The sequence below is a fragment of the Neopelma chrysocephalum genome, unplaced genomic scaffold (genome assembly GCF_003984885.1).
Source record: "Neopelma chrysocephalum unplaced genomic scaffold, ASM398488v2 Primary Assembly neopelma1_200, whole genome shotgun sequence".
Classification (NCBI taxonomy): Eukaryota; Metazoa; Chordata; class Aves; order Passeriformes; family Pipridae; genus Neopelma; species Neopelma chrysocephalum.
Window position 1 is genome coordinate 1,570,135 of NW_020897862.1, and position 11,254 is coordinate 1,581,388.

At 48.8% G+C, this 11,254-nt stretch overlaps 1 protein-coding gene across 2 annotated transcripts; it reads left to right on the plus strand.

The window, feature by feature from the left end:
- The first annotated feature begins 3,975 nt into the window (after window positions 1–3,975).
- On the plus strand, window positions 3,976–8,499 carry NPPA (natriuretic peptide A). Of its 2 annotated transcripts, XM_027703009.1 has the most exons (3): window positions 3,976–5,022; window positions 6,513–6,798; window positions 6,993–8,499. In XM_027703009.1, exons 1-3 carry the CDS (start codon window positions 4,903–4,905, stop codon window positions 7,007–7,009), a joined length of 423 nt encoding a protein of 140 aa, XP_027558810.1. In that variant the 5' UTR covers window positions 3,976–4,902; the 3' UTR covers window positions 7,010–8,499. The 2 variants fall into 2 exon arrangements, with proteins under 2 accessions (XP_027558810.1, XP_027558809.1); XM_027703008.1 differs by lacking the exon at window positions 6,993–8,499 and having other exon boundaries at window positions 6,513–6,982.
- Window positions 8,500–11,254: the final 2,755 nt, after the last annotated feature.

Consider the following 11,254-nt stretch of genomic DNA (forward strand, 5'->3'; position numbering starts at 1 on the left):
CACATAAAAGGCTCCATAATTAGATCCCCAGGACTGAAGCCAAGTGTGTTTGTACTTTAGGTAATTTGCTGAGTTCTATTAGCATTTCAATAACCAAAGCTAAGCTTTGAAGTGAGGATGCCGGTCAGATGGGGGAAGCTCATCTCTCTCTGGCTGTGCCATTTCCATCTCCGCTAAGCAGCAGTTCATGAATTTACAGACCAGGATTACAGAAGTGGCTGAGGAGAAAAGCCTCCAGTAAAACTGCTCCTACACAGAAAGAAACATAGATGTATCTTTCTCAAATGTGTCTGCTTTCGGGGAACCTTATTATAAGTGGTCTCATCCAAGACTCATTTCTGACTAGTTTATTATTAGGGGGCTAAATTGTATTTATTCCCCTTGGTCATCACACAGATCCTGTACACTCTCACAGCTTTATCCCTCTCCATTCCTGTCTGTCTCTAGTACACACAAAATCGGGGTTGATTCACATCCTCACCCATATCTGCTCCTATTCTGTACCAACATAACACTCCCACCTGGCGTGAGCTTCCTTCATTCGTGTTCCCTGCCTTCAGAACACACACCTCATTTCTCCGCCAGGCTCTTCTTTGCTGTGGTGCCTTTAAACAAAACCAGCCGGGGCTCCGTCCCGCCGGGGCGCAGCGGCAGGAGCGGGGATCCACATCCCCCCTCTCCTTCCCTCGGCAGAACCTCCTGGAGGCGCTGGGGCTGCTCCGGGGGTAGGACGGGGAGCCCGGGCTGGAGGACCAGCCTGTGGCCGGGGCTGAGAGCGGCGGCTCCGAGCGGGAGCTCCCGGAGTTGCGGACCCGGTGCCGGCGAGGGGCAGAGCCGGTGAGGAGCCTCCGGTCCTCCCTCCGACCGCGGCGCTTCTCCGGCTGCTTTGGGGCGAGCTCGGAGAGGACGGGGCTGGGATGGAGCCGGTTCCGAGCCCGTGGGTGCCGGGGCGGAGCGGGGCAGGAGCGGCCGCTGTCCCCGGCTGAAGGCTCGGAGCGGCTCCCACCGCAGCTCCCTGCCCTCCTCTCCCGGGTTTCTGGAGGAGAAGGAGAAGCTGAAGCCGGGACCGGCTCCCAGGCGCTCCCTGAGCATCCAGCCCGGTGTCCAGCAGCCGGACAGCCCGGCTGCCCCCGGACCCGTGGCAGTGGGGTGCAGAGCAATAAACTTTTGTACAAAGCCTGCATCGCTTTTTCTGAGTGTTGTTGGGGGTTTTTTTGGTGTTTTGTTTTTTTTTTTTTTTGGTTGCTGGTTTTTTTTCCAATCATGGCTTAGCACACGGTCAGAAGATACAGAAACCCCCTTCCAGAGCTCTCTTCCTCTGCCCTCAGGGCTCGGTCCCGACCCTGGCCAGAGCACCCCAGGCGGTCTGGACAAGCCTTTGTGGAGGGGCGCAGCAGCAGGAAGGATGGGGGTTACATCCTTCCAGGACGATGATCAGTCCCGTGACCCTCCACGCTGCACTGAAGGGACAGTGCCAGGCACCGCTGCCAGCTCCAGGACCGCGGCAGGGAGCCGGGATGCCTTTCCCGATGGCTTCACGCTGCTGGCAGGGAATGCTCCCAGGAGGTGGGCGCCGGGCTCGGGGTTAATTCCAGGTGGTGTCCCGCTCGCACCCCTGTGCTATGGGCTAATCCGCTGGTACCAGCGCCAGGTTTGGCACGGCAGAGCGGCACAGAGGGGGCCGCTGAGAACAGAGGGACTTCATCGCTTTAAAAATACATCTGGCTGCGGGTGAAGGGCTGCCAGGGCTTCAGCACCCGGGACAGACGCCAGTCCCCCGCACGCCGAGCGCCGGCACAGCCGGGCTCTGCCGGGCTCTGCCGGGTTCCCCTCGCCTGCCCGGAGCTCCCTGCTGCCCGCACTGAGCCTGGAGAGTCCAGTAAAAAAAGGGGCAGCCGCCACACATCCCAAACACCGGGAGAAATACTCCATGTTTGGGATGAAAATTAATTCCCCCCCTGGAAAAAGTGAGGCACCACTTAACTGTCTTAGCCGCAGTATGGCAGCTCTGGACATTTTTAGATTTCCCTTTTGATTCTCACACTGCCTCATCTCATAATTTCCTTCTCAATCTAACCAAACTGCAGGGAAAGAGAGCTTGGGTGGGATATGGTATAGTTTTGTCAAAGGGTTTAATCACTGGGAGATGAAAGGAATCCAAATCCAGCCTCTTCCTCAGAACAAAGGCGACTACAAAGGCCCCTTACAATCAGCTCGAATTCTTCAGCCGCAAACGGCAGTAGGAGAATGGACATCACGGGAGGGACGCGCGGCAGGTCGGGGCAGCACTTAGGACAGGTTTATCAGCAGAAGGAATCCACGTGGCACCATCCCCAGGCTTACAGTCCTCAGCCTTACAGGGCTGAAAAACGAGGGCGTAGAATCCTCCTGCCGGGGAAGGGGCAATGTGACCCTCAGCTGAGCCCTGTCCATCCTCCTCCTCGCAGGGATCCTCACCCGGGGCTGCAGCAGCACCTTTGGCGCTCCCCCTCTCCGCTCTGAGCAACCAGAGCTGCTCTAACGGAGCCTCCTGTCCCCACACCTCCCACCCCACACCCTGCGATGCTGAGGAAACGGGACAGTTTCCCAACCCTAAAACCAGTCACATTAAGCTTTTCATAAGAACCTGTTGCCCTGTTAAGGCTCCCGACAAGGGTTTTACTGGGGAAATGCCCAGCTGAGCACAGGCAATGCCTGGATCCTGACACTATCCATCACTGGGCTGTAAAGCCTTAACTTCACATTCATCTTACCGGGGTGGTGACACTGAAATAAAACAAAAAAACAAGTGATTTTTAGAGCTCCAACAATGATGAGCTGAGTTCTGACATTTTACTGTACAACCCCCCCCCCCCCAAGCCAAGCTCAGAGCAAGTGACAAAATGTTTCTGTGCAGAGACAGCACTAAAGAATATTTAGTGTGTGGGGGTGCACGTGTGTGTGTCTGAAAGGAAAGAAACAAAACAAAAAATACATCAATAACAGGTCTTAATTATCTTAAATTGGACACCGGATATTAATGAATAATTCTGGTTTATGTTCTCACACTTTAGCAATTTACAAAACAAAGTTACACCTCGGTGTAAACAAACACATACACACACCAAGAGCAGCAGGAAGAGAATGTTGTAACTAATTAGTGAATTATACAGACACTGCATCATGGAGTGTTAATTAAAAAATAAAAAAAAAAGAAGCTATCAGGATCTTAGTTCTTAATAGCACAAAAAAGAATGTGCTGGGGTAACACTGAAAAAAGAGCATTTCTCCCATTTGCTGAAAAAAGAAAACATGGAGGAAAAATAGAGAAAGTTGTTATAATAAAGGGTTTCATCAGAACACACGCAGAGTTGGGCTGAATTCAGACTATATTAGGAAAAAGTAGCATCTGAACATGACTCCACAACCTTGGGAATGTCCTTTCCAGTATAATTTTGGTAGCTGATCATGTGAACAGTATGTCCACATGTTTGTACACAAACATCATGTTAAAACATTTAAGACATGAGAAATATTTTATCATTGTTTTATTATTTAGAAACTAATCAGGAGATCCTTTCAAGATCTGTATTCATGTGAAAAGTCAACAAATTATAGACATTCATTCTTGTTTCAATTTAAAATAAAAAGAAACATTAGGAAAATGTGGGGCAAACAATGTGCTTCACAATTTAGAACTCTTGCACTTCTGTAAAGGAAGATTTATTTTTAATTGCACTATATTCATAAAGACAACAGTGGAAGAGGAATTTGCAGCAAATCTGTATTTCATTTGAGAATAGGCAGGTTTTAGCTAATTTAAAAAACTTCAGCATTCAAATAAATAAATACTTTTTGTTTTTAATACATTAAACTGAAGATTTCATTTTAACCCCTCCCAAAACACATATAGACACAAATTCACCCATTCTTCCTTGGGGACAGATTCTGATTCCTTTCTGAATAACACTGAAAGCCGTCTATTGAAATTTCTCATCGAGCAAGTTTCTTTCTTGCACGAGGGTACAAGAAGATTATTCCTGTATCTGGCCACCTGGCCTTTCAATTTTATTGCTGCAGGGTCAAGCCTTACCATCGATGTTTAAAGAAATCCCATTATTTACAGGTTTGGCTGTTAACAGGGACAGTGTTTTCGGCGGTGCCGGAGCCGTCGGCACAGAGGGCTGGAGGCACTCGCTGTCCCTGCAGAGTCAGTCCTTGCTGAGGTGCAGATCGAGGTGCTGCTGCTGTTGGTAACACAAAAAGTCTCAACGGTGTTATCACCTCAACAGCACTGGGAAAAGAGAAGTTGGCCCAAATCTGGGATTTTCAGCACACTCCGTGGTATGCGGTGGCCGCACATATTCCATATATAGAAGGGAAGTGTGCACGATGCTGTAGGTGTCCTAAAAGTAGATTTATCTTCAGCCTTTACTCTTCATGAAATACTCATCTGAAAAGCCTTCTGTTTTCCCTGTAAAAGGTAATTTCTCTATGGAAATCTTCTAACTGAGCAGAGTTTAGAGCAGTTTCGGGACTGTTTCCTGTCTCCATAAATCTGACCATTCTTGAAAGAAAATTGCTAAGAATTTCCAACTGGACCGTGTAATCACTGCCCTGGTATCAAGAGGAGGGGGAGTGACATGAAATCACTGACTTGTGACATACATTCCTCAGCAACGGCGGCTGCTGCCTAATGACAGCTAATAAAGGGAATCTTCCCTTGACAGAGCTGCATGCCTGCAGTGGGACTGGAATGTGCCCAAGATAAACCCCCTGATAACCCAGGAAGCAGAGATCACACCCCAAGAGTATAAAAGAGGAGCTTCGGAAGAGAGAGGACAGGACAAGGAATAGAGAGACCTGAAGGGACATCTCAGAAGAGACAGTTTGAACTTTGCTATTCCCAACCAACTCAGCGCCATGGACACTAAAGGCTCATTTTCCTGTGGCTTCCTCTTGCTGCTGCTCATCCAGCTCCAGTCCAGCAGAGCCAACCCCATCTACAGCCTCAGCCCTGCCAAAGAACTGGCCAGCATGGAGGTGAGCACTCTCTCTCTTCTCAAGGTTAAATTTTGGGGGTGCTCAGCAGAGCGTGAGGTGGTGCTTTGTCTTCCCTTTGCATGATCAGACAGCAATGGCCACATTGGCCATCACATGCCAGGGGACAAAGCCTCAGCTCTTCCCAGGGGCTCAGAGAAGCTCTGTAGGGCAATATCCTCCTGTGCTGGGCTCACCTGAGCTCCTGGGCAGCACTGGGAATTAAAATTGTGATGCTGTGGGGATGTCTGCTTTGGGTTTTTGGTTCTTTTCTCTTAAAGATCCATCTCCTTGGGAGCAAAGCTCCAGAGAGGGAAAAAAATCTTCAGAGTAGCTCTGCAAGAACAAACAGAAAACTTTGAGGTGGCTTCTCTCTACCCCACTAAAGGGCAGGAGCAGTGAAGCAGGGCAGCCATAGGGCTGTGGCTCTGTGAATTTGAGAGATTTGTGTATGGATGGGAGATGAGGAGGTAAAGAGGAGCACCCAAAGTCAAATTTTAGAAATGTTTCTAGAGGAATACTATAATCATTTAGTGTGGATCATCCAGGAAATCTTCCAGAGCCATGAAATTACCAAGTGCAAACTCTAGTGAGTGACAGAGAACACCCATTGTTGCAGCACAACACAAGCTTAAGACTCAGCCTTGCAAGATGAAATTTGAAAGCTCAAACCTTTCCTTGGTCTGGTACCAGTGACCAGCTTCTCACAGCTGTTCTCAGGGCCTGAGAACAAACTCCCTGAGACATTGGGACAGTGTCAGCTGTAGCTAAAACCACCCTGTGCCTCTGGGCTGTTTGCAGCAGCCAAGAAGAGCGGCTTCCAAATGCATTTATTGTCAGGCAAGCCATGAGGCTCACTCCTCTCTATTCTACTTCCAGAGATGAGCAATTATTTTCCCCTAATTGGTTGAGCTGCCCTTGAGAAGGTTATCTGATCCCTGTCACACAAAGCTGTACAAATTACACAGAATGGTACCCAGGAAGAAATCACTCAGCAGGCAATAATTTAGCACGGGGGTATTTTTGGTTACTCTAAGGAGCAGCAATCCTGTAACCCCTGGGGCAGAGATCACCAAGAGCTTCTCCAAGTGGTGTCCATTGAAATAGCCAGGGGTGACAAAGCAGCAACTTCTGAGAACATGGCTATGGATCCAAAGGTTCTCTGAGGCTGTACCACTGCTGGGCTGAGCGGTAGCTCCCTGTGCAACTCAGACCTCGGGCTTTTTTTCTCTGTCAAGGGTTGTAACCTTGCCAGTAAGACACACTTGGTGTCAAGCAGCTTCATTCAGCTCACAGTTGTAAATTCCTGTAGATAGAATTGCTGTGAACAGGGATTTAATGCAGAGGACAGAGCTCAAGGACCTGGTATCCAACCTGACAGTCTCCCTAGGGCTGCCCGTGGGACTACTGATGAATGCAGAACGGGACGACTGGAAGACTTAGCAAATGACCACAAAACTAGGAGTTTCATGAAGTTAATCCTTCTCTTACAGGCTCTGTTGGAGAAGCTGGAGGATAAGTTTGCAATGATTGAAGCCCTGGAGTCCAACCCTGACCTGCAAGAACCCAAACCCCAGGAGGAGATCCGCCCGGAACTCGACGACGACAGTGAGGACCAGAAGGCTGAGCCCAGGCTGGCACCCAACACCCCCCTGTCCTACAGGGACCCCTTCCTCAAGAGGCTGAGGGGGCTGCAGATGCCCAGGATGATGAGAGATTCCGGGTGCTTCGGGAGGAGGATCGATCGGATCGGCTCCCTCAGCGGGATGGGCTGCAATGGTGAGTCACTGTCTGTGCCACCACAGGCGAGGAGCAGCCCTTTAAATCTTTAAGAAGACACAGTTTGAGAAAGGAGTTAATTTTAGCCTAGTATTTAAGCCAGTACCGTTTTTTCAAAAGCACTGTTGACAACAGTGCCACAGACTGAAACAGAAACAGATTTTAGTAACATTTATTTCGTGTTTGGTTTGCAGGTTCCCGGAGGAATTAGGATCAACCTCCCTATTCCCTACTCTGAAGAATGCTTTACAGTACCTGTTCCTCCCAAGATGAAAGCCAGATGCTTTCCAAGCTCCTCAACAGAAAGTTATTCCTATTTTTATTTATTTATTTATTTATTTATTTGATGTTTTTTTAAAGAACATTTCTTGCTCTAGCACCAAGAGACCATCTTTAAATAAAACTAACACATTAGACATCTATGCTGGACCTCTCTCCTGTCTGTTGCATTAAATTTTCTTGTATGTTCCTAAAGTCAAAATCCTAAGTTTTATTGGTATTCTGGTACCCACAAGGCTGGATCTTACTTACACAAGATAGAGAAAGTATGAACTTGGTAGAAACTGAGTTTTTCACTAGAGCTTTTCCATCTGCACTAAAAAATTCTAACAGATTAGCAGGAAAAAAAAGCTTGTTCAACATTGAGAGACCAACATACATAGACAGGGTTTCAGTAACAAGAGAGTCCTTTTGCTGGTTTAGATTATTCAGTCACAGGAACTGCCACAAATCCCCCATGTAAGCAAAATTTACATGGAAAGAAATAAGAAAAATTATAACACTCCACAAGTTTCAAAATAACCAGAGGGAGGAAAGGGAATTCACTGTATTTGCTTTCTAGCACTGGCCAAATAAAGGTTACGAGCATCAACAGAAAGATACATCAGTAACTGTGTCTTGTCTCACTCTGCATGTGGCTGAGATGCTGATTCCCAGCATTTCTTGAAGGATTCTTTGAATAATCCTGGAATATTCCTCATGAGAGGGCAGGTGGGATCACTCCAATTACGAAGCAGCTTGTACAGAACATTTATAACTTTCTGGGAATGGGCCCTGACAAAGCTGTTCTGACAGGGTTGATGGGAACACTGCAAGGCTGATTAAGGTTTGTTTAACCTTTGCTAAGTGAGGTTTCACACTTAGGAGTTGAATTTGACCCAAAATATATTCTCCCCCCCAACAACGAAGGTGATATGGCCAAGTGCACGTTCAGTCACCATCCCAAGGACCAAACAGCTCGGAATCCCATCAGCCCCAACAATGGCATCGAGCCCAGCCCAACACAACTGTCCTGTGACTGCACACACGGCTGGAACCCGGCTATTTTGAGCACCTCATGAGCCTCATTCCCAGAATCTCAGTCCATTCCCAGGTACTGGTGTACCCTGGGAAGCTTGTTCAGGGCCTGAGAAAGGAGCACCAGGACAGACTCAACTGGAACAGTCCCGTTCTGACTTTGCTCCTGCAAATGCACAGGGAGAGATTAACAACACCTGGCCAGGCCAGGCTGTGGGAGGAAGGTGTTCCAGGGCTGGGACAGCTGCTCACAAAGGCTCTCAGGGACCACAGATACAGGGAAAGGGTAAATCTGAGTGCACACCACCCCTGTCACAGCTAAGGCTGCTGCACCCCTTGAACAGGGCTCATGCCACACACGTTTCTGACAAGCCACCCTGCCAGTCCCACCCTGCCCTGCTGGCACAGCCTCTGGGAGGGACCTGGATGCTCCCTTATGATTCTTCCCAAGGGAAGAAGAATAGAAGTCTAATCTGAAGGGATCATTTTGCTCCACTCCAATAGCAAACCACACCTAGTGTGATAGAAATCACACATCAGAGCCCCTCCTTCCAGCAATGACAGCTAAAGGTAAAATATCTGTGCAAGTGTCCACACAGGTTTCACTGTCAGGAGAATGAATTCCCAGCAGCTTCCATGAAACATCTCTGCAGTGAAAGCTACAGTGACTTAGCATTTACTCAGAGGCAGTTTCACAGATCAAGGGGGTGTGAAGTCACCCTTTGGAGACCCTTTGTGGGGATAATAGGGCTTTGTCTTCTCAAACAGCCTTTCCAAACACACCTGTTTCCCACTGCAGCAAGGTGGGAACACACAGGTGGATCCCTCCATACCAGCACTGGGCAACTTCCCACGTGCTGCTATAAGGGGAAGTAAAAACAATCCACTTATTCTAACAATAACAACTCTTGCTGGAACTGAATTTTACCCAGTCAAGCAAAACTTGCACAGACACTGTAAATTGTCCCTCCCTGTCAGCCCCTCAGGGCACAAAACTCTAATTAGTTCAGTGGAATGTGCTAAAAATGGCAAGAAGAGTCGATGCTGCCTGACCCAAAGCCAGGTGGGTCCAATATTAACAGCAAGCCAGTTCCTGGTGGAACAAGTCTGTATTGGCTGGCAGACAGTAAGTTAATGGACCCTGGGGTCTGGGAGAACCTCATTGAGGGTAAGCAATCGAGGAAAAAAGCACCTCTGACTGGATTTTTACTGCTGCTCCCATAAACACACTGAGCTGTAAAGCTCCCTCAGGGAAATCCCACAGCCAGGTCAGAACAGGGCTGCACACAGGAACAGGCACAGGGAAAAGCTGAATGAGGGGAATCCAGCACTGATCGGCTCTGCAGGCAAAGAGCATCACCCCAAGGACCACTGCTGATGTGAGGGCTGGATCAGAGAGAGCAGGAAACGGCCTTGGGAACAGCCATCGTGCAAATGAAGAAATATCCCAGTGGGATCAGAGAAGGACCAGGCTCACACCCTCCACCCGGCTCTGATGACATTTGCCACCTCCTGCCATGCCAGAGCTTCATTCTCACTTCCAAACAGGCAGAACCACTGATGAGCAGTGCATAATTCAGCAGCTTTCTGTCCTCTGAGCTCTGAAACCCAGCAATTCCACCAGCATGCTCCAGGCACTCTGTAAGGCACCACCCTTGGCTGGAAAAGCGGTTTGCTTGGCGTGGGCTTTATTTGCAAACTGGATATGATGATGGTTTCTTTGCCCCTCAGACACTGCACTATCCCTTTCCAGCTCCCCACTAGATGAAATGCTTCACTGGAATCCCAGTCTGCAGACAAGAATGCCAAGAGGAGCTGTCAGCACTGCTTTGTTTCTCTAAGAAATCGTGTGTGGAGCACAGGGCACACGCCCTCCCCTGCTGCAGGGAGACGTGGAGCTGTGCCAGCTCACATCCCAGGCTGGCCACAGCCAGCTTGCTTGATTTACTTTCCCTGAATCTTGGGCCCCAAAGGCATTTGCTGATTGACATCTGCTTGATAAGCATGTCCCACACTTTTATGTGGGAAGGAAGGATGATTTGTAAGACCTTCCCCCTCCCTTACTATCTCCTGCCTGCTCTCTGGGAAAACCAGCACAAAGCTGAACAGAAACAGAAGCAGAGTTGGGAGTAGGGGAAGTTTTAAGAAAACAGAGGGTGGTGGGAAGGCAGCTACAGTCAGGCCTGCTATGCTGGCAACTGGGAGGAAGCAAAGGAAAGATAAAACCAGTGTGTAAGTTCAGCCATCCCAAGAGATATTCTCTAGTACAGGCATCAAGGAGCTGCTGGGGGAGTCAGCAAGGGACTCAGGGTTGTCCTGTCTTACCTGTTAGAGTTGTGAGCTGTCAACACAGTATTGTTTCCTATGTTCATCTACTGAAACTGGTACACGTGGGGTCCAGTGTCTGCTCCAAAATGCTTAAGGAATCATTAAATTGTGTGTCAAACCATACCCAGCCCACACAGGGATTTGTGCCTTCATTCCTGCACGCGTCCCCAGAGAAGGGACACCTTGCTCACTTTTTAACAGTGATCTCAACATCCAAACCTCACAGACTGGTACCCCTCCCTTCCCAGATGGTGGAACTCACTGATGTCTCATTCCAGCTCCCAACAAGCCCTTTCCACACACTGCATGTGAACAAACAGTGGGTGCAGAAGAGGCTGAGTGTATCCCACCACTGCTGGAAAGCGCTTCAGCACCCTGGACAAGAAGAGCAGCTTCACTCCTCACACAGAGCCAAAGCTCAGGGCAGCCATCCCCTGTTCCTTCCTGTGTGTGCTGCATGATCCACACCCGTATGGGAATGCACACACCACACACCTGTATGGGTATGTACACAAGTTGAAGTAAAGCAAAAATTGAAAAAATAATAATCTCACTGAATGGGCCATTCATTCAAGAGCTGGACTCGATGATCCTCGTGGGTCCCTTCCAGCTCAGGATGTTCTGTGATTCTGGAAATTTTTCTGCTAGAGCTCCAGTGTGCAGGTACAGGAACACACAGGGATTTAATGGGTCTATAACCTCTCTCATTCCCTCCTACATCCCTGCATTTGTGACCAAAGGCAGCATAGAGCTGAAGCAGAGTTCTCCCACTCCTTTCTCCTGATGATCCCCTCCTACCCCTTGCCAGAAGCACAGCTCAGTTAAAACCACC

Excerpts from the sequence above, each read along its gene's own strand:
- NPPA (XM_027703008.1), top strand. The coding sequence starts at position 4,903 with ATGGACACTAAAGGCTCATTTTCCTGTGGCTTCCTCTTGCTGCTGCTC. Across the intron at positions 5,023-6,512 it reads AAGAACTGGCCAGCATGGAG|GCTCTGTTGGAGAAGCTGGA; the intron begins GTGAGCACTCTC and ends CTTCTCTTACAG.